The sequence below is a fragment of the Oenanthe melanoleuca genome, chromosome 1, assembly GCF_029582105.1.
Source record: "Oenanthe melanoleuca isolate GR-GAL-2019-014 chromosome 1, OMel1.0, whole genome shotgun sequence".
Lineage (NCBI taxonomy): Eukaryota > Metazoa > Chordata > Aves > Passeriformes > Muscicapidae > Oenanthe > Oenanthe melanoleuca.
In genome coordinates this window covers 40,934,833-40,958,424 of record NC_079333.1, presented here as the reverse complement: position 1 = coordinate 40,958,424, position 23,592 = coordinate 40,934,833, and the positions used below count along the sequence as shown (strand labels likewise).

The following is a 23,592-nucleotide window of genomic DNA, read 5'->3' as shown; positions in this document are numbered from 1 at the left end:
CTGTGTCCAGGAGGGAAGCCCTGCATGCTGTAATGGACAAATGTCTGACACAGTGTCCTGTGGTAGAAATGGGTTACTTTAGAGCTGGGGAATCATCATGCATGAAAGATAACAGGTGTCCATTCTCAGAAACTTGAGATGGAAGAATTCACAAGAGTTGAGATTCAGACTTCCATTGGCACATATGCTCTTGATTATTCTTTTACCAATAATGTTATTTTACAGCCACCAAGAGCAGGTTTGTCTAAGTCCTACAGGACCTGTACTGCTCAAAGAAGATGTAGGCAGCATTTCTGATACTCAGTTGCGTTTCTTTTCTGAAGCAGTTGCAACTGGTCTCTTCTTTTCAAAAATATTTAAAGCATGTACTGTAAAGATACCATGGATTTTCCTTTGTTGAATTGAATGTTGAACTAGGAAAGCCCTTAAGACCAATGGGATAAAGCAAAGTAAATTCAATGCAGTTTCTTCAGTTTCTGTTGACTTCCTTCATACAAAGCACCAATCATTAAGTGATAAAGAAAATAGATATTTACCTACTACATTCACTTGTTTCCACAGTATTTTAACTCATGCATTTTTAATAAAAGCTTCCAACAGATAAAAAAAAAATTATCTTAATCTGTTCCTTCTCTTATTTGTTCAAGGCCCTGTTTTTTATTTCTCAGCTGCTGGATTTTAAATTTTCTCTTGCATCAGCCCAAGTTATTTGTACCATTTGTATTACCCACTCTTGAAGCACTTCTCTGACACTCCCTGGTTACAGAGTTAATAAAGATGGGGTTGGTTGGCTAATTATACGTGTGTGTGTGTGTGTGTGTGTGTGTGAATGTGTATATATATATCTACATGCATAGGTATATGTGTATACTCTACATAGCTGTATCAACATAGCATAGATACTTGCATCAACACATTTAAATTTTAATGCAATTGAATTTTCATTTGCCTTTTAAAAGCCTGCTTATACAAACTGAACAACCCAATCCAATCAATGCTGCACTCAAACTGATGTCACTCCAAAAAACCCCCAACAAAACCAAAACCATAATCATTCTACTAGAAGACTTCTGAAGTCCCCAAACTGATTTCTATAAATAGTGTTTTAGAATTCCTAACACATTCAGGGGGTCTTCACTCTTTCAGCAGTCCTTTAGGAGAAATTATTGCCTTAATCTGACATTACTTTCTTCCTTCCTTTTTTAAACTGAAGGCTTGCCTCAGAGAATAAAAGTATTTTCATATTTCTTTAAGGCATTTACACAAACAGTGCTACATAGCCCTATGGCCAGCACATCTGACTTTATCCAATCCAACTGAAACCAATCAGTAATTTTCTATTTTCTGGGTTTATCCCAAAAGGTGACCAAGAGATAAAAATTATTTCTACAAACAGGAGTTGTCTGACTGCTAGAGTTGAAATGCAAATAAATATCCTGCTGCACTCTAGGGAAATCATTCTAAATTAACAAAGCAATTAATTGAAAGATCCTAACAAGCAATTAGGCAGAAACAATGATATCAGAAAGATCAGTCTCTTTGTAATACACCGTTTTCACTCACATGAGAATAGTAATTGTGGTATGTGGAAATACAAAACTGGAGTACAACATCTACCAACAGAGTTTTACTTTACAAAATTAATCATAACATATTTTCCTAATGTTGTACATGCAGCTAATTAACTGTAGACCATGTAACCGTCACAAGATTAACAAAATGCTTTTATGCAGGTAGTAAACACTGCTTGCTGAGAATATTATTCTATTCAGTAAACAGTGTTTGAACTTAATAACTGCAGGAAAATTCCATTCTTCTTACAAAGAGACCAGCAACCTCACTGAATAAGCAGTTCACTGTAGTTTTCACAAAAGCTCTCAATTAAGATGAAGAGCACATTGTATAATCAGGAGATACAAGGACTGAGAATCTACTCACCTGATGGCAGCTCTGATAAATTACTGAAAACTTTGCTGCTGAAGCTGAGAAAATAGGGTATTGATTTTAAAGAGAAAATACTTTCAAGACAGTATTTTTTTATTTTTGCCTGAGTGTCGTTTTAAACGAAAACACCAAGTAATTTTAATAGGGAATCATTTAAATATCTCAAAACCCCCATGTTGAAAAATAACAAATGAGTATTTCAACAATGTATAGATAATTGTGTACTTAATTGCAGAGGAAAATACATACCTGTGCTTAATTGAAAGATAAGATAGTGTAAAGCAGTGTGTGCATATATACAGAAGTCCCCATTTATAAATATATAATACATTTATTAAATTATTATTGTTAAAATATTAAATATACAGTTTACTACATACAACATGCAATGATACAAAATCTGTAATCATATTTATAAAGATTATTTATATTTTTGCCAGTCTTATTGCATTTCCCTTCTGCACTAGTTATTAAGATTGCTGTCTATGATACCATAAAGCCAAAACCAGCGGTATGTTGATATAAAGGCAAAAACTGCAAACACTGTGAAAACAGCTGTAGCAAACTCATGGAGCAGAATGTTTATCCAACACTGTACAACAAAAAATCAAAACAGTCATGCCACTGAGAGTTTGATATTCAGTGACATCAGGCAGCATTATCACTCAGCTGAGCGAGGCAATTCCAGAAACCAGGAGGCAGCTTTAGAGCCACCACAGCAGGAGCAGGTCCTCCCCTCCTCTGAGCAAGGCAGTGTCACACCCAACAGCTGAGAAACCACTGCCTGCTCAAGCAGCAGCAGGCTGGTGATGCAGGGCACACCAAACTCCTGATTTCTGTCCCTGGATAAAGATTCCCACGGATGTGACCGGCTACTTGGGTGAACTTCAGCCTACTTCATGATTAAAGGAAAGCAGTTTTTTAGAACACTGAACCAAGTCCAGAAACATTAAGCTAAAGAGACAAAAGAAACTCACAATTGGGAAATTTTAACTGGGACTTTGAAGTTGTAATACAGATGCTAGTATTTAACCTTGAGAGGAAAAAACCCCAGAAACCCAAATAATAGGATTGAAGTAAGTTCATATGCTTTGAGATCTTAGGACAAAGCAAAAATAAGAAGTATGAGTAAAAGCTAGCATTAGTATACCTTTTCTTTTACATTTACTTCTCATTATTTGCATTACAGCATTAAAGTCTTTACATGCAATTTCTTTACTCATATTTTCCATTAATTTACTAGTTTGGTAATGATACCGATACATTTTCTTCTCAGCTCAAAGACAGTGCTGCCAGCAGGAATTGTTGGCATGCTGGGACTAGCCCCACTGAAAATTGTTGCAGCAGAAGTACCTCAGATGGATGTGTTACAGGTCCTGTAGCACTAAGCATGAGGCACACCAACACACAGAAACAGGACAGAAATGATGTACCAGCCTACTCAGGTGTTGTAACAAAAAAAGGGTAAGTTTCCAATGAAAACCTCAGTGCTCTTGTGGTGTATCAGACTAGATTTAATGCCTAAGTTTATGAGGTAATTACCAAATTCAAAGTGAGACATACTTTAAAACCTGAAGAAAACTCTTATGCAATCCCTTCAGAGCTTTGCCACTCATAAGTATAGCATTACCATTTATCAAAGCTCCTTAAGTTCTTCCAAGTTCTGGCATTGCCTATTGGTATGGCATTGCCTCTTGGTTATGCTGGGAACCTTGGTGTTCCTGCCCCAATGGTCAAAAGGCATCACTAAATCCCTAGGATGTATCTAACAAGCATCCTGGCAAACCTTTGAAGTACTCTAGGTGTTGGAAAGCAGAAGATGCATTTCAACTGAAATACCTGTTTTCTTACTGTTTAAATCACTTATAAATACAAAAGAGATATTCGAATGTTTTAAAGAAAAGCCTTGTGCAAGCAAAATAGCTTTTTTCTATGTGAAGAAGCTACTAATACAACCTAAAGAACCTTTGTGTTCTATGTCCTAACTAAAAAACACATCTCCTGAAATTTCCTTACAAGCAGCACTGGGCAGCACTGTAGTCTTGTATTTGAAAATGTTCATCTTCCTAAAAGTTAAACTTCACACCATGTCGATTTCAACAACATGAGACACACTCCAGCACAGAATGCACCAACATTATGCTACAAAACTAAAATTGGAAGAAACTAAGTAGTGGAAAACTGGTCCAGACTGTGGCTTCATGATTCATCCAAAGGATGTCACCAAGAATGTACAGTTTCATGGTCCCATAAATTGTTTCCAAAATAGCAAAGGAGTGTTAGACCAGTGTTTCAGAAATCTCACCTATGTCTGGATCTAAGTAATAGCAAGATAAAATAATAACCACAAATAGACAACACAAACACAAAATAGTCCACATTTTATTGCAGTAAAGAAATTATATCCAATCTTAGAAGAAACAAGATTCATATACAGTGTCTGGCCATAAAAGAATACATGTGCAGCTCAAGAAAATAACATTTTACAAAAAATGACTTTTTGAAAAAAAAAAAACCACTTTTCAAATTTCTCCTGAAATTTCAGCATCTATTTTCACGTTTATGTTTTCTACAAAGAATGAAGTTATCAAAACTAACTGTATTCTGGAGGATAATGAAGTACACCTGCAGAATTTGGCAGCAGTTAAGGCTGACAATCTCAATTGCTGTTTTAGATATGGTTGTATAAATTCTTCCAAGAACCACTTATCTTCTCTGTACAATGTAGCACTATAAAGCTCCAAAAAAGGGTACTCTACGCTGACCTGCATAACCATCTTTTCAACCTTTTCACAAATCATCTTCTGTCTTGAGTAAAGATGGTTGTTTAAAGTTGAGCTGTTGCCTGGTTTCCCAGAGCACACATATAGCAACCATATATACACTGCTACTATTGCTGCATCTCTGATTTCTTGTCTAAGACAAGTGTACTTGATTAACATCAGCGGACTTGGTCCCATAAAACAGTAACAATCTACATCTTGTGTAAGTTTACAGACTCTGTAAAAGGCTGAGTGAACTCACATGATCCACATTTCAAAGTTAGAGATTTTCACATCAAATGACACACATCTCTTGCCACATAGTTGTTAACTGCCTTGAACCCAGTTTCACCCCCAAAATTCCTAATCCACTTGACCATTTTTGATGTAATATACAAAAAGTTTTGAACAAGTCCAAACTAAAACACATCTATTCACTTTTAACAATCTTTCCACAGAAGACCAAAGCTTAAAATTTATTTTTTGGTCACAGACTGTTAATAAATACTTCTCAGAAACATTGTGTTGATATGCTACCTAGGACAGCAGACCTAATCTAACAACTAAATCTGGGAATTTGAGAAACAGGAGGATGGGTCAATGCTGCTTCATAGGGAAAAACTCTTTCCAGCTGCAGCCTTTGCTGGGAAAGGCTAATGTGGAGCAGAACTTGTGTTTCTGCAGCTTCTTACCCTCTCAGGCATGTGGTACAGCTATGTCAAGGACAGTATGTAGAAAGATGTACAAAGGTCAGCTCACCTACCCTGGACTGGGCTGACTGCTTGACCTAGTGAGGGAAGCTGGAGCTGCCCTAAAATGGCAGAGGGACTCTGTGGCCATTAGGACTCTACTCTGTGGAAATGCAAGAAAGTAGTGTTATGGCCTTGTGTGGAAAAAGGGCTTAATTATCTTTTTATCAGCAAAAAGTGTGATGATTAATTAAAAAAGAAATTAATCTTAGAACTGCTAATTAATCTTAGAACTTAGAAATTACATTAATTTATTTGTACACACTATAAACGCTTATGTGCCTGCACAGCACAGCAGATACCCAGATACCCAGAAAAACTTTTTTCTGACTTTAAGAAGGATCATTTACATTCATAAGGAGTCAGAATGTCCTGCTGGCCTTTTAGCAGCATGCTTTTAGCCAACAATTCCACAATGATCCAGCTGCTCTTCCCCACTGCGGTAAAAGCAAGCATAACAATTGTGTCCATTTGCACTGATATGAAACAACCTGACTCAAGTGGCTCTTCAAAAGGCATTACCATCACCTAACCTTACTGCTATTAAGATTAAAAAGGAGAGTAATTTTATTTTTCAAACAGTTCAATGTGAATTAAAAGGCATGGGAAAAAATCACAACGTGAGAAATTTCAGTGTTCTAGACAACTCTTTATGAACCACTCTAAACAAAGATTTTATTTCATGGAAAACTAACCAAAACAAACTCTTTTAGGTTTTTCTAATTAGATACAGTCTTGAAAACAATAATATTCCTTGCAAGAAAACCAAGTAAAATTTCTAATTTCTAATCTACGAAAATTGGCTTGTCCTCTACTTACATGCAAGCACAATACTATAAATACTTCATTAATACTTTTAAAACTCTTTCCAATGAAAGAAAACTTCTGGTCTGAGACACTGCTTACATGCAAAAATAACTAATTTCTAATAAGAAATTAACTCGCTTATCCCCAGAAATATAAATCTGAAATTTCTCTATTCAGCTCATCCCACATTTGCAGTTCAATTCATTGCCCTAGCAAAAAAGCTGGCAATTTCAAACTGTCCAGCAAAGCTGCAATTGATGGGTCCACTGACTGACTGGCATACACTGGACCTCTGTGGATTGCAAATTATTTATTGCAAATTGAATTTCATTTTTCTAAAAGACAAACAATCTGGAATATATGGCTTAGAATTTTTACATAAAATATTCTGTATTTTTTTTAACTTCAGATTTGAAGTTACTGAACATCTAATTTAGCCCCTGTGGAGTCTGGAGGGAAGAGTCATTGCATACTGATTGGTAGTTCTGGAGGGGAAAAAATCAAAATACTAAAAACTATGATTATCATGCAGGATGAGAGAGTCATAGAAATGGAAACAAAAATATTAATCGGCACTGGAAGCAGGAGAGTTGAATAGCATGTGTGAATTCAGAATTATCTACAGCAGAACTCCAAGTGTTTGTAAAATAGTTGTAAAAATTATCCTCTCTCGCAAACTTTTCTTCATCTTTGTAATAAGGCATAGATTTGATGCCTTAAGTTCTGAGTTTTCTGTTCTGCTTGGATATGCTTTTCTGTTATGCTTAGGGTGATGAAGACAAAATAGTCTGATTTCAGCTACTGACTCAAGGACAGTCTCTTCAAACTCCAGGTCATAAGCACAAACAATGTGAAAAGAGGAGGGCAGACCAGCAATCAATCAAGGAGGATGAAACCTTACAATTTGAGACTATTAATGGGATGGTTGACTCCTGTATGCAAATAGACTAAAGTCTATAAAGATGTGAAATCACATAGCCAGGCTCTCTTTTGCTTCCACCTTGGAGCCATCCAGGCAGGGCAGGGGCCGCACTGTGGCACTGATACTGCCAGGGTGTGGCTTTTGAAGGCCTCTCAATAAATACTCATTTTATTCCCCTTAACTCTGTGTAGTCTCCGTTCCAGCTCCTCTAGGCATCAGGATTTGGCGAGCCAGGCAGCAGAGGTGAGATATCTGGAAAATCCCCAGACTGAAGCCCTGCCTGCAGCCCTGGAGAGGCCCAGCAGAGGTCCAGAGGTGTCAGAGCCAAGAACCCTGGGAACAGAGGCACGTGAGTGATGGAATAAAAGATCTTTATCTGTGGGTAAGAAGGAACACCTTCTTAAAGAACAGGTTTAAATTGCAGTGCTGTTGGCTTTCAACCAAGGGGTGGTACAGCTGTTTAGTGTCTGCTGTGATTCTGAGGGTTGTGAGTTCAAATCCCGACTGTTTGTGCTTTGCTTTTTGTTTTAGGTTATCAGAATGGGTTGTACATCCTCTGTGGAATGTGACAATGGCAGTATTCCAAGAGATAGCCCTTTGGGGTTAATATTGAAAAGCTGGGTGAATCTGATTGGGGAAGAGTCTATGCTTTCAAAACCTAAACTTATTAGACTCTCAGAAAAAAATGTGGCCAGCATATGAAGTAGATAATGGAGAAACATGGCCTAAGTTTGGCCTAACTTCTGTTGTTAGCCCTGCCATGTTTCTGTCCTCCATCTTAACTGACAATAAGCCAGAGCGTGACCACTTGCAGATAATTGAGGAGGTCTATTCCAGCCGACCAGATCTGAAAGATGTGCCCATGGAGAATCCAGATTGGGAGCTTTTGACTGATGGAAGCAGCTTCATGAAAAATGGTAAAAGGATGACAGGCTATGCAGTGACCACACAGGACAAAGTGACCTTGGCAAAGGCCCTGCCAGCAAATGTGGCATCACAGAAAGCTGAACTGATTGCACTAACAAGAGCTCTAGATCTGAGTGAGGGGAAAAAGATAAATATATGGATGATTCTAAATATGCAGTTAGTGTTGTCCATGCCCATGAAGCCATCTGGAAGGAGAGAGGACTCTTGAATGCTCAAGGTAATCAAATCAAGCACGCTGAGCAAATACTTGCCCTCTTAGAGAGCATTAAAAGACCTGCAGAAGTAGAGGTCACCAAAAGGGGAACACTGTTCCAGAACTAGGAAATTGTTTTGCTGATAAAACAGCAAGAAGGATTGCAGAAAAAGGTATTCTTGCAGTAATTCAGCAAAAAGAGATTGATTTGTTGGGCTACGCCCCAAAATATGATCAGGCAGACCACAAACTAATAAAATTTCTTAAAGCTGAAATTACAGAAGGTGGGTGGGCTGTTACATCGACAAACCAGGCGGTAGTCCCACCTCTGATTCTTTGGGAATTAGTTCAAAGAGAACACGAAACCACACATTTCGGGGTTGAAAACCTTTTGAGACACCTAAGAAAGGTAGTAATAGGAAAGGAAATGATTGATATTATACAATCAGTAGTAAGTAAATGTGAGATTTGCTGTAAAAACAACCCCGACACAAGGAAGAGAGTTGTATTAGGAGTAACACAGGCAGGAGATCTTCCTGGGGATTACTGGCAAATAGATTTTGCGGAGTTACCACGCAAAGAGGGATACCGGTACATACTGGTATTGGTTGACACCTTCAGTGGATGGCCAGAAGCTTACCCCTGTCGCACTAACACAGCTAGGGAGGTGGTGAAAGTTTTGTTTAACCACATAATTCCAAGATTCGGGATTCCCTTGGTAATATCATCGGATAGGGGACCACACTTTGTTGCTACAGTGGTTAAAGACGTTAGCTGGATTTTGGGAATTACTTGGGATCTGCACACACCATATAGACCCCAAGCGAGTAGTAAAGTTGAACATATGAATGGGACCCTCAAAAGACAAATTAGTAAAATGTGTCAGGAGACGCCCATGACGTGAGTTCAGGCCCTACCTATAGCTTTATTGAGAATTCGCATTCAACCGAGGCGGAGGGGTAACATCAGTCCCTATGAAATACTGTATGGCAGACCATATCAAAGTCCACACATTCCAGGTGAAATTCATTTGAAGGGGAAATGTGATTTTCAGCGTTATTTAATGGCTTTAGGTTCCACTTTACAGATGCTCCAGAGTTACATCATGCTATCCAGACCCATAAGACTGGACACACCTGAACATCCATTCCAGCCTGGAGACTGGGTCTATGTGAAGTGGCGGGACAGTGATCCGCTGCAAGCCAAGTGGAAAGGACCATTTAAAGTCCTGATGACAACCTTCACTGCGGTCAAAGCTGCTGGCAGAAGACCCTGGATTCACTGGTCCCAAAATTAAGAAAGCCTCTGCTCCTGAAAAATTGTAACAAAGACTGATGTAAATGATAACACATTTCAAGTGATTCCTCTTCTGTATTTAATTACTACTCTTCTTTATATAATATTTGACTGTGTAAGATATTATTCTTATTAGATGCTTATTGCTATTAGGTATATAATATTTGATTGTGTAGATATTATTCTTATTAGATGCCTATTGTTATTAGGTTTATGTTTATTAGTATGCATTTACTATTACTTATCTAATGTTGAATAGTTATTATTATTAGACACTTATCTGTCATTAAGTACTTGTTGTTAGTAAAATCTAGAATAGAGATTTGACAAGGTAAAGGCCTTGTCGAGCCTCTAAAGAGAGGAATTGATGCCTTAAGTTCTGAGTTTTCTGTTCTGCTTGGATATGCTTTTCTGTTATGCTTAGGGTGATGAAGACAAAATAGACCGATTTCAGCTATTGACTCAAGGACAGTCTCTTCAAACTCCAGGTCATAAGCATAAACAATGTGAAAAGAGGAGGGCAGACCAGCAATCAATCAAGGAGGATGAAACCTTACAATTTGAGACTATTAATGGGATGGTTGACTCCTGTATGCAAATAGACTAAAGTCTATAAAGATGTGAGATCATGTAACCAAGCCCTCTTCTGTTTCCATCTTGGAGCCATCCAGGCAGGGCAGGGGCCAAACTGTGGCACTGATACTGCCAGGGTGTGGCCTTTGAAGGCCTCTCAATAAATACTCATTTTATTCCCCTTAACTCTCTGTAGTCTCTGTTCCAGCTCCTCTAGGAATCAGATTCAGTGGTTAAACTAAAAGTACGTTCTCCTTTTTATGGGGTACACCAGAATACAGGGTGCAGCCTAGTTGTACACAATCCCAAATTCAATGAAGATCTATATTTAACTGTGGGACAGAAGTAATTGTTTTTGTGCAAAGATCATTCTGTTCAGTATGTTGTTTCTTAAATTTAGATGGACCACATGGTATCTATAATTTCTGGAAAGAAGAATGAGAGGTAATGGCACAAAAAAGGATTTGTTTTTTTGTTGGGTTGATGTGGCAGGAATGTGTCTTCTATCATCATTTGTTGCAGCCGGGTGGGGCAGTGATTCCTTATCTCTGTGGCACATACTATCTGCTAATGGGCCATCTTTAAGATAAGGTGAGGCAATCATCTTTATCTTTTCCACAACCCATCCTCCCTGCAGGAAGATATCTGCTAATGGGCCATTGAGTCCCACTGTATGACTGATAAAATTACATCATCCCACTGGGAGATGCTCCAGCCAGGGGAGGAGCCAAGCCTTTCCTACCTAGATAAAAAACTGAGATTTTGAACACCAAGATTATCCGTCTTTCTACTGGATTCCAGAGGAAAGCTGGACATTTCCACATCATCCCTGGACCTTCAGAGGGAAACTGCACCTTCTACAGGAGCACTGCTCCAGCTGAATCACATCTGCCACTGCAGGGGGACTGTAGCCACCTGTCCTAGTTTGGACAAACTTAGGGGAAAAAACCCCCAGAAGAGCTCCCCAGGGAATAAACCCCCAATTCTTTATCCCACTAGACTTAAGAAAAAAATACTTCACTCAGGGGGGAAAAGTGGAAAAAACCTATTTATTAACACATACAAGGGAAACACTTCCCAGCACAGATCCAGATGCAAAAAAAAAATTTCACCGAGGGAGAAAAAAAAAGACGTGGACGATTCGATCTTCACCAGAAGGACGAGATGCTTCTCTGGCCGGTGTCCAGAGGCAGCCGCAGGGTTCCTCCGGAGCGAGCTGGTGCTGATCCTCGGGAGGTGAGGGGGGGGGGGGAAGGGAGAGGGGGAGAGAGAGAAAGGGAGAGAGGAAAAGGAAAGAAAAAAACAGCCAGCAAGCCTTAAACAACAGCGAGCTAAAATAAATAATTCAAGCAATATATAGCCAAAAAAAATCAAGAAAAAAAACCAGCAAACTAACAAACCAGGCAACGAACTACTACCACAGCAGCGAAAAGCCAGCAGCAGCAGCAGCAGCAGCAGCCAGAGCCAAGCGAGCCACCGCAAGAAGAGAAAAAAAAAAAAAAAAAACCAAGGCCAGTCCACAGAGCCGAGCCCAGGCGGCCCCTCCCCCGGGAGCAGACAGCTTCATGGCCAAGGGGGGCAGGGTGAGGAGTCAGTCAAAACACCAACCCAGGACATTCCACCCCTTATCCCATATCGTGATCATTGACACACGATTGGGATATACACTCATTAAACACAATATGAACACTTCCTCTGACTTGCTCAAACCTTCAACATTTACATATTCCTTCTGTCTCATCCCACAGTCAGATCTCCCTGAGGTACACAGCGGGTTGTTCCATCTTTCTGCATTATCCACCAAGTACATCCAGGTCCTTGAGCAAAGGCAATCCCCCGAATGGGTTTGCCTGTACTCGAGGTAGGATTAATCCATACTGTCTTCCCTAGCAATCCTCTGACATGGGCCGCTGGGACTTTGTCTCCATCTACTGTATTAAGGCACTCAGATTGGGCAGGATCTGCTCGGTTGGTGGAACCTCGAGTGTTGACTAACCAAGTGGCCTTTGCCAAATGCTGCTCCCAATTCTTAAAGGATCCCCCACCCAATGCCTTTAAGGTGGTCTTTAACAATCCATTGTACCTCTCCACTTTACCTGCAGCTGGTGCATGGTAAGGGATGTGGTACACCCACTCAATACCGTGTTCCCTAGCCCAGGTGTTGACAAGGTTATTCTTAAAATGAGTCCCATTGTCTGATTCGATCCTCTCAGGAGTACCATGCCTCCAAAGGACCTGTTTTTCCAGGCCCAGGATGGTGTTGCGGGCAGTGGCGTGAGATACAGGGTAAGTCTCCAACCATCCGGTGGTGGCTTCCACCATGGTCAGCACATAACGTTTACCCTGGCGGGTCTGAGGCAGTGCGATGTAATCAATCTGCCAAACCTCCCCATACCTGTACTTGGACCACCGTCCTCCATACCAGAGGGGCTTCACCCGCTTGGCCTGCTTGATGGCAGCGCAAGTGTCACAATCATGAATAACTTGAGTAATGCTGTCCATGGTTAGATCCACCCCTCGGTCTCGTGCCCACTTGTAGGTAGCATCCCTCCCCTGATGGCCTGAGGCATCATGGGCCCATCGAGCCAGGAACAACTCTCCCTTATGTTTCCAATCTAAATCTATTTCCAACCCCCCTATTTTTGCTGCTTGATCTACTTGATGGTTATTTTGCTGTTCTTCGTTAGCTCTACTTCTGGGGACATGGGCGTCCACATGGCGAACCTTCACGGGTAGCTTGTCTAACCGAGTAGCTATGTCTTTCCACTCTTCTGCAGCCCAGATTGGTCTTCCTCTGCGCTGCCAGTTCGTCTCTTTCCATCCTTCTGTCTTGCACTATCTAACAGGGTTCGATAAGCGTACGCCAGAGCCCAGCTCACTGCAGTGATTTTCTTTTCCTTAGAATTGTCCTGACACTTTTCTTTTAAGTACTTTGCAATCTTGACTGGGTCTTGAATTTGTTCAGATGAAAAATCCCAGATTATAGGTTCAGAAAACTCTTTTAGAATTTGGCCCAGTTCCTCCCATTTGCCACACCACTCAGAATTCTTCCCACTCTGCTTTGCTACCAAATCAGGGGTTGTAACACCTGCATCCCTAGAAATCTCAGCTTTCATTCTGTATAAACTGCAGACAGTATAGAAAAAACTTACTAAATTAAATACCAGAAAGATGGTTTCCTTTACACTCAGGGAGAGCTGAACATTTTCTAACAGAGATGTAAATAATTCAGGGGAGAAGAAGGAAAATAAAGGCAAGAAATCCTCTTTGCTTGCTTCTCCTCTAATGAATTGAGTGCACAACACAAACCACGACTTGTACATCCCTGAAGTGGATTCTAACACCTTCATAAACTTCTGGCAGATCATAACAACCAAGCCTAGCCCAATGAGTATTTTGGTTAATACCCCTTTCATGAAAAAACTACGTGCTAGAGACAACACTGGGGCTATCTCTGAGTAAGAGAACAGGCCCAAAGACCACAGGGGTATTAAGATTTCAAAAAACTCTAAAGAGCAAACATACAGACAGGCTTCCAATCCAAAAGACATCATGGCTTCAAAAAACATACTGATATCAATACAAGCAAATTAAAAACAAGATGTTATTAAAGTTTTTTCCACTTTCTCCTTCCCTTACGGGCCACCAAATAAGAAATGTCCTAGTTTGGACAAACTTAGGGGAAAAAACCCCCAGAAGAGCTCCCCAGGGAATAAACCCCCAATTCTTTATCCCACTAGACTTAAGAAAAAAATACTTCACTCAGGGGGGAAAAGTGGAAAAAACCTATTTATTAACACATACAAGGGAAACACTTCCCAGCACAGATCCAGATGCAAAAAAAAAATTTCACCGAGGGAGAAAAAAAAAGACGTGGACGATTCGATCTTCACCAGAAGGACGAGATGCTTCTCTGGCCGGTGTCCAGAGGCAGCCGCAGGGTTCCTCCGGAGCGAGCTGGTGCTGATCCTCGGGAGGTGAGGGGGGGGGGGAAGGGAGAGGGGGAGAGAGAGAGAGGGAGAGAGGAAAAGGAAAGAAAAAAACAGCCAGCAAGCCTTAAACAACAGCGAGCTAAAATAAATAATTCAAGCAATATATAGCCAAAAAAAATCAAGAAAAAAAAACAGCAAACTAACAAACCAGGCAACGAACTACTACCACAGCAGCGAAAAGCCAGCAGCAGCAGCAGCAGCAGCAGCCAGAGCCAAGCGAGCCACCGCAAGAAGAGAAAAAAAAAAAAAAAAACCAAGGCCAGTCCACAGAGCCGAGCCCAGGCGGCCCCTCCCCCGGGAGCAGACAGCTTCATGGCCAAGGGGGGCAGGGTGAGGAGTCAGTCAAAACACCAACCCAGGACACCACCCTTTAATTAGATTGCTACCAATTGACAGGGCGTCAGGTTGTATTCTGACTCTGTCAGTGTTTTTGGGATTGTTCTTTGTAATACTGTATTTCTATTTTAATTTTCCTAGTAAAGAACTGTTATTCCTAATTCCCATATTATTGCCTGAAAGCCCCTTAATTTCAAAATTATAATAATTTGAAGGAAGGGGGTTTACATTCTCCATTTCAAAGAGAAGCTTCTGCCTTTATTGGCAGATACCTGTCCTTCAAACCAGGACAGTTTTGAAAAATAAGACAAAATATTCTAGATGTGCACTCAAAATATACAGATCTCCAGAAACCTTCATTTGCTGTTAGGACGGTAAAACGTTCTGTTATCAGGGGTTACAAGACATTTGGAAAAAAGTAAATAGCTTTTTTTTCTTTGGATTTCCCCCCATGACTGATGCAAACTCAAGCCTAGGAAAACTGAACTGCTGCTCATCTCGCATGTATTGCTGAGGGACAAAATATAACAAAGAACTGTTAAAAGAAAAATACTAAGTTGCACACAGGAAGCTATAATTAACAAAGAAAAAAGTGGAAAGACTGAAATATTTGTAAGTTAATTCCCTGTCTCAAACTATTTTTGCACACCTGTAGCTCCAAGACTACTAAGGCTCAGACCTTTTCAGCCTTGGTGTACATCACCAAGTGTTGCACAAACACTTGCACCACACAGTAACAGCATATGAATTTATACCAATTTTCCTGACTTTGTCCATCGGAGAATAAATGAATAATTTTTGTAAGAGAATAAGCAGTATCATAATTTAAGTTTCAACATAAATAAGTATGGAAACATATTTTTATATACTAAACACTTGTTCACTAATGAACAACATTATTATACAACTGCTTTCTGTTCCTAGCCTGGATAATTACTGAAGTGTAAGAACCACAGGCAAGAAGATGCAAAAAGGCATGTTGGTTTAGGCCTTTCATTCAGAATTCCTTCAGTAAGGAATCATGTCTTCCTTACAATTCCAATGAAGTGTCGTGAAAATCAGGTTGTCAGCTTAAACAGGGAAAGATCTGTTTCATTTACATATGTGCACTTATTCCCATATTTCAAATTAAACAGAATAACAGTGTAAGAACTTTGGTAAGTTTCTTTTTCTTATACACAGTCTTATCTTGAATGTGAACTCTGTTTCACTGGACCCTCCTGCTTTGAACAGAAATTGTCCCAATATGCAGAATCCTCAGGTGCGATTGGAATACCAGATGCAACTAAGTCTTCAAAAGTCAATAATGCAAATTGCGGTTGGTTAGGCTCCATGGAACGGACCTAAAGAAAACAAATATCAATTTTATTCCTGTAAAATTCTCTTCCATGTTTAAACTACACATTGCTTACTGAAGAAGAAAGAAACATTCTACATTTGAGACTAATGTCACTTCCCCTCATTTAGGTTATGCAGCAACTATTAGAAGCATGTAACAGACCACAGAAAAATCGAGTGATTTGTTGAAACACAGCTCACAAAATGATGGATCAAGGGCTATAGAATGCTGCAAGTCTGGCAGAATGACTGTTTAATTCCAGTAAAAAAGAAAAAGACCACTATCAAATGAACTGTACTTTATTCGTCAGCAGATATGATTATTTGAGACAATTGTGTGAGGATTTATTCCACTAGGTGGAAATAATAAATCCACTAGGCACTATTCACACTTTTTTTGATACCAGTAGTCACTGATGTTTTGCATGCCTCTCTCAGACACAAATGTTACTAAAAACTAAAGTGGTCACAATCAACCTGCAATTCCCCACGTTAAATCCAACAAAATGTGGACTGAGATATTAGAGGTGACAGTGTCACTGTCTCCATGTTACTTTCATCACTCCAAGAAAAATAAGTCACATTTCAAAGAAGAAAAATATTAGGGTTTGTGTTTTTTTTTGAGCACACTTCTATGCAGCCTGCTGTATACCTCTCCAAATGTAATTGTTTCCAGACAGCAGGGCAGACAGTACAGCTTGAATGAATCAAATACAAACATAGCTGATTCTTCCAAATGGACATTTGCTTGAGTTTATGTTTAATATTTCATAAAATTTGTTAGGGGTCCTCTGCAGTGCTGCTACTTGGTACATCAGACAAACTGACTCATTTTTGATGAGCCTGTCAGGGTCTCTCTGCGTGGCACTACATCCCTCTGGTGTATCAGCAACTTCTCCCAGTTTGGTGTCACCAGCAGACCTGCTGAGGGTGCACTGCACCATCACCCAGTTCATTAATGAGGCTGTTACACAGCACTGGACCAGCACTGACCCCTGGGCACAGCACTGCTAACTGGCCTCCAGCCAGACTTGGCAGCACTATCACCATACTCTGGGCCCAAACATTAAGCCAGTTTCCAACACACCTCACTCTCTGCTGACCCAGTATTCAGCATTTTTCTAGGAGGATCTTATAAGAGACAGTGCCAGAGATATAAGGCACTGAAACACAGGTAGACAATTACCCACTGCTCTAACCTCATCTACCAGGCCAGTCATTTCATTGCAGGAATTTACCAAGTTGGCTGAGTGTGACTTTCTCTTAGCAAAGCTATGCTGACTAGTCCTGATGATTTCTTTGTCCTTGCTGTGCCTGGAAATGGTGTTCAGAATAAGCTGTTCTGCCACTTTTCCAGCAACCCTGGTGAAGCTCTCACTCTTGTAACTGCCTGGGTCTCCTTCCATGTTTTCTTCCAGTCTTTCAACCAAAGATTATTGAGAGGGGCCTTGCAATGCCAGCTGTATCCCATAAATATTCACTGACACCCATTCAATTTGCTCAAGCATTCCCTGACCTAATCCTCTTCCTCCAAGGGCACATCTTCCTTGCTCCTTCCTCTTTCATCCCTGTAACCTGGGATTCCTGATGGCCAGCCTTGCTACTAAATACTGACATAAAGGTGGCATTCAGCACCTCAGCCTCTTTCAACATTTGTCTTGATGAGCAAAACCCTTCCCTTTGGTTTCTTGGCACTTACAGAAATGCTTCTTGTTGCTTTGAACATCCCTGGTAAGATTAAATTCTATTTGGGCTTTAGCTTTTCTAACTTCATCCCTGGATGCTCAGAAAGCATTTCTGTATTCTTCTCATTTACCCATTCTTGTTCCCAGCTTCTGTATGCTTCCCTTTCCATGTCCAAGTTTGGCTAGGAGCTCCCTGCTCATCCATGCAGACCTTCTGGCCTTTTTGCCTGACTTCTCATGCAGTGAGATAGAACTCTCTTGAGAGTGGAGGAGATGACCCTTGAATGTTAAGCAGCTTTATTTGACTCAGCCTTCCTCTGAAGCCTTACCCCACAGGACCCCTCTCTGTAGTCTGAGGAGAAAGTTTGCTTTCCTCATGTTAAGGGTTGTGAGTGCCCCTCACTGCCCCAGGATCCTGAACTCCACCATCTCATGCTCTTGGAACCCTGCAGCCACAGATCTCTGACTCATCATGTTTATTCCTCATCCTGAGTGCACAGTGTACAGGCACTTCAGAGGCACTAATGCACATCCAGTTCCAGGAGAAGATTTGGGGAATTTGTTCGTAACTATGCCCTGTAGAACTTTCCTTGCTGACATCCAAGTGCTGAAGGTGACTCAGTCCAAGGTCAGTTTTGGTGATTTTGTTATCCCTTTCTGTCACACTGATGAAGGCAGGTCAGCAAATAGGGCAAAAGCAAAAATTCTCCATTTCAGTATTTGAGCAGTAGGTTACTATTAGGAATAAATACAGAAACAATAAAATGGTTTGTGCTTGTTGTAACAACACAAAAGAACTCTCAGCTGTCAATGCAGACTGAGAGCAAAAAAGATTGAGATGCCTCTCACTTTATGTCCTTACAAAAGTGACATGGTGTTGAGATATTTCTGTTAATCTGACATTTTGGAGAGGAGGTAAAGCTGCAGGAATGGTGCCTAGAGCCATGCAAGTGACATTACAGATGTGTACCAAATATGAACCAAGCCTCCAAGCTAAGCAGTTGTTAGCAGATGCAGTTTGAATTTCAGCACATGTTTGTCTGAAGGAAGTGTGTCCTGACTGAATGCATCACAGCTCTTGTGAAGTATAGCAAGTGATAGAAGACACTTTATATCTTACACAGGATTTATAAAGAATTTTAAACTCAGCCATCTTTTATTGAGACTAGCCTCAGATAAATGTATAGATCCAGGTTAAGAGCACAAATAAGTGTTCTGTTTCCTCAAGCATATAGCAGTCACTAGCATTTCGATAAAACTCTTGACACTAGAGATTTTTAATTACAGTTCATTGACCTAACAATTGGTTTTTCCTGGGAATTGTAGGTACATGCTATCATTTTGTGAAGAAAGCTGAAAATAGATGTTCTGCAAGCAGGCCATATCGAATTACTCCTGATTTTTTTGCAGAGAGGGAACAGACACAAGCACTGAAATACTGAAACAATTGGGTAACATTTACACACATGTTAAGCTAGAATGAGTAATTCTTTCTTTCAACACATCTAGCAATAAATAAAATCATTTATATGATTCTTTTACAAAGAGAGAAGGCAACTTTCATTTCCTACATGCTCCTGTTAGAAGAAGGCATAAAAACGCACAATGCAATAGTACATAAATTTTCACCTAATTTTTTTACTGGGGAGTCTCAGAATGCTCTCTTGTTCTGCTTAAAATGACCTTTCTTCATTGAACTGAGATAATGAAATTTAGGTCATCATAAATTTAGTCAATGGACAAGTAAGCCTTTGAGACTCCTCTTGATTCAAAGACTTTTCATCACAACCTTTGATATCATGGCTATTTTTTCTGTGATACATTTAAGATAAGTGACCATGGTGGTGAAGGTCAATACTTAAAAATCCTGGATTCCTATAGAATACTTAGGTAATTGTCTTTCAAAATAATGGCCACCTTCTTTTCACCTCAGACTTAAAGTTATCAGTATGTCTGTCAGAAGGATGATGTGCAACCCCACCAGGAACTTAAATATGTCCTGCCAAAAAAAATGCACATAATTTTGTAAAAGTCATTTGTCCACTGATTTAACACAGCAAATCCTCAAAGGGAGTTTAATATCTCTTTTTCTCACCCTAACCATTACTAGTTAAAAGGTCTGCTTCCCTTTGTTACCCATGAACATAGACTTTGTTACCACAATAGATAGAATGCATTACCACTTTCATGCTTTTATCCATTCCTATACTAATTTTCTTTTTTTTCTAGTTCCTGGTAGAATCTTTGTATCTAAGTAACAGAAAATAATTAACCAGTTTTCTTGTGAGCAACTAGAACAGCAGAGAAAAATCTGGCAATTTGTCACACTAATTTGCTGACTGTCTGGCTGTTTTGGCTACAACTTGCCAGTCTGCCTGTCCCTTAAATCTGACTTTTATTGCTATTTCCATGACTGAGGTCTTTTTTAAATTACACAGAATATCATGAAAAGCTTTTAAGTACTTTTTGTCTTTCTCTCAATAGAGACACCACATGGAATGAAGACTAACACTGCTGTTCTTTCCATCTGTTGGTTGTTTTTGCTTGTCTCAAGGGTTGTCTTGTCATGATGGTGTTTGAGTGTGTATCTGGCTCTGGGATGCACTCACTGACAGTCCCCCACTCCAATCAACTTTGTGAGGTGTCATACAAGTTTAGCAGTCCAGATGGGTTCACTGTTTCCATTTCCCTCTGTGAAAACCATCTTTCCCACATAAGTACTAGCAGGCTGTGACAAAAATCACTTAATCTTCTCTTGAATGAACACATTGAATGCATACTTTACAGACTTGACATTATCTATTGCTGTCTTCTAAAACTATTTCTCCTGCACAGACTTTTCCTGAAATAGGCACAACAGAACTAGAGGAAACACTTCAGCAATACTGCTTGGTTCTGGTTAATACCATGCCTAAGATAAGCCTTTTTCTTGGCCCTATATATGAGATCACACACTTTTGCTACAGCATGAATTTATACTCAAGTGACCACCAAGTCGTGAAACTACTTCACAATTCCTTACATCAGAATCCTTCTGTACAGATCCCTCCTGCTTCCCAAGTGCCACTGCAACATGATGATGGTCATCCAAGCGGGTTTCCTAGTAAAGATGAAAAATGGCAATGTAAATGCATTTTCTTTACTCCATTTCCAGAGTATAGACTATATACGTGTTTAGAGTATGGTTCAGAACCACAGCACAAGATCATTTTAAATACTTGAAAATCATGACATTCAGAAAGCAATAGTACTTTTTAGCAGTTTTATTGGAGAGCTCAATGATGCAGACAGATTAAAATGTTCACAGGGCTGACAACAGATTACTATAGGTTACCATCACTTTATGCATTTGTAGATATTTGTATTCAAGTTTGTAACCAGTCTCTTCTAAGTCCCAAATCATATAACCCACCTTTATATGAGAATGAACTGTGAACCTCTAGAAGGTATTCTGAAAAACAATGATGTCAATGTAAACTTAAACCAATGACTCTTTCTCTCTTGCCTTCAGACAACATGTAACTTTAAATTCCTGACATAGTCTGAGTACTACTATGTATAAATACAAATCAATGCTTCTAGATGTATAACTATATTTAGTAATAACTCTATATTTAGTAATATTTTTTACCTATGCAATAGTTTGGTTTGAAAGTGTTTTCTTCTAGAAAGACTAAAAATTTATTCTAAACAATTTCAGGAAAAAGAAGCCAAAGGCTTTTACTGTTTCCTGAATAATGCTTATTCTACAGCCAATCCATAATTCCATTGACTTTTTAGAAACATTTCTGAAGGGAAGAAATAAAATTTTCCCTGCTTCTTTATTCAAAAGTTTTCATGCACACTTTCTAAAGCAGAAATCAAGATTAACAATAATTTTTTCTAGGAAAGTGATCAATTTCAATATTGCCATTAATCTGAAAATTAGAAAGTCATTGGAATATTCTCTTGAGAATAGCTCAGGATATCTCTTAAACTCTCTCCTCCTATTCATAAGACTGAAATCTCCAGTTTTGGCTTCCTTGGGAAATATTCGAACTGCACTATATTATAATATAAAGAAAGCACCATGATTTCCTCCTATTTCCTCTGACAAGTTGTTGATTGCCTCATTTTTTTCCCTTTTTAATCTAAGCAAAATGTCTTTTAGAACAATGGTGACAGTGTGCATCAGGCTTTTCTACAGCTCATCTCCTATACAGAATTTTCAAAGGCTTCAGTTGCCAGGATACCATTTCTGTGATTCCAAAACAGCCCTGTGTGTGTATATATATATATATATATATATATATATATACACACATATATAAAAAGGTGCCAAGATGCTCAGCTCCAATCTACTCAGCCCAGCTCAGCCAAGGCAGCAGTTTCTCCAGTGATGTTCAGCACCAGTACAACTGTAAAGCTGGGAGATGCTTCTGGCAAACCTGGGTGCTTGGCTGAGAGGTGCTAGTGTGGAAATAGAGCTGTGCTTTTACTTTGATCTCTTCAGCTCCAAAACTGTGCCCATTTGCCAGCTTTAGCAGTGAACTTTAGAACCCTCAACTACTTAAAATAAACCCCATCAAGCTCATGTTGTCATACCTTTCTGCAAAGTGCTAGTAAGAAAATGAACATTTCAATTCTGTCTAGCTTAAGAAAAATATTTAATATAAGAAACACTAATAAACCTACAGCATAAGCAGTAGTTTACATGACTGCAAGAGCTATAAATGTACTTCCTATGGAGTATTTTTCTGGGTTTTCCACTCCTTTACTAGGATATAAAACTGAAAGTAAGTCAAGCATAAAGAATGCTATCTCAGAGGCAACCACTTGTACTCAGTGTGCACATTTCTGTAACTTCCTCAAAAACAAGAAAGACTACGAGTATTAGATGCTTGATCAGGTGTTGCTAAACCATTTCTATAGTTCTGTACTTTTCCAAATGGAAAAATTACTATATCCCCTTTTTAATCGCTTCATTTTCCACCCTTCTTTCATTTTTTTTGCATGTCCAAGAGACCAAAGACACATCAGAACAGAGGGCACAGTACAGAACAATCAGTTCTGGCTTACACCTGTAAACAGAAGTGTGCAAACAGTTCTAAGCACAGAATTTTCTTTTTGTGAAGTCAACTTATATTACTTCTTGTTTGTTCAACTAAAAACATATTATAGATAGTATTTTACATATTGCTATATATAAAATAATATTTTTTTCAGTTCAAAACTGCATTTAACAGGCAGTGACTGTTTAGACAGACCTTCCCTGCAGAGACCCTGCCCAATGAACAGTGAATGAAAAAGGTTCCATCTAATTTATTTCATGTATGCTCTGTGGTCAAAAGAGAGCTTTCAGCATCTTACAATAAAACAAACTACGCCCTTCATCTATCTTTGCTGTTTCAGAGAAATGTAAATCTAAATTAAATACAGAAAGGAATATCTTCTCTGACCTTTACTAGTGGTCAGCAAAAACCTTAAGTAATGGAATTAATGAAACATACTGAAAATAGAAAAAACAGTGGATCAGATTGCTTCCCTGGAGATATGCTACACCAGCTTATAAAATTAGTATCTTAAATGGAAATAAATGATTAAACAAAAAGAGGACAATCATATAGAATTCCTTCAGGGTAGAGAGGTTGTTTTGTTAAGATTCCTCTCTATGAAGCAGAAAACATATAATGGACCAAAATCTGTTTTTGTCTGCACAGAACAAAAGTGTTACTAGAGCACACAGAGATTTACAATGATCTCACTTCAAAGACTCGGCAGAATGATGTGTCTGGAATTCAAATCATTATGAATTCACTCAACAACAGACATCTTATGATGAATCCGTATCTTCCCAGCCAGCAGAACTGATTGATGAGTGAATCCAGTTAGATTAGCTAGTCTTAGAAATAAAAGTTTCTAGTCTTACTCATTCCTGACATGGCAACAGGATTAACTTCTCCTACTGAGGGTGAAAGATGCCAACTACAGTTGCACACCATCAATTACTAAATATGTTTTAAATTGATCCAGGTAATCTCTCAATGAAATTCAGGTTCTGGAAGTAATCTATTTGTGTATAAACAAAT

At 39.2% G+C, this 23,592-nt stretch overlaps 1 protein-coding gene across 2 annotated transcripts in view; it reads right to left on the bottom strand.

Moving 5' to 3' along the window:
• Positions 1–4,306: 4,306 nt before the first annotated feature.
• AASDHPPT (aminoadipate-semialdehyde dehydrogenase-phosphopantetheinyl transferase) overlaps positions 4,307–23,592 on the bottom strand; it is a 38,035-nt gene continuing 18,749 nt past the window's right edge. The window contains exons 5-7 of one of the 2 annotated variants that reach the window (XM_056487800.1): positions 20,547–20,624; positions 14,533–15,844; positions 4,307–11,088 (exon numbers count right to left, since the gene is read on the bottom strand). In XM_056487800.1, coding sequence (XP_056343775.1) covers positions 15,686–15,844; positions 20,547–20,624 — 237 coding nt within the window. In that variant the 3' untranslated portion in view covers positions 4,307–11,088; positions 14,533–15,685. Of the gene's footprint in view, positions 11,089–14,532; positions 15,845–18,650; positions 19,524–20,546; positions 20,625–23,592 lie in introns of those variants that run through there. The other variant, XM_056487807.1, reaches the window with a different exon arrangement.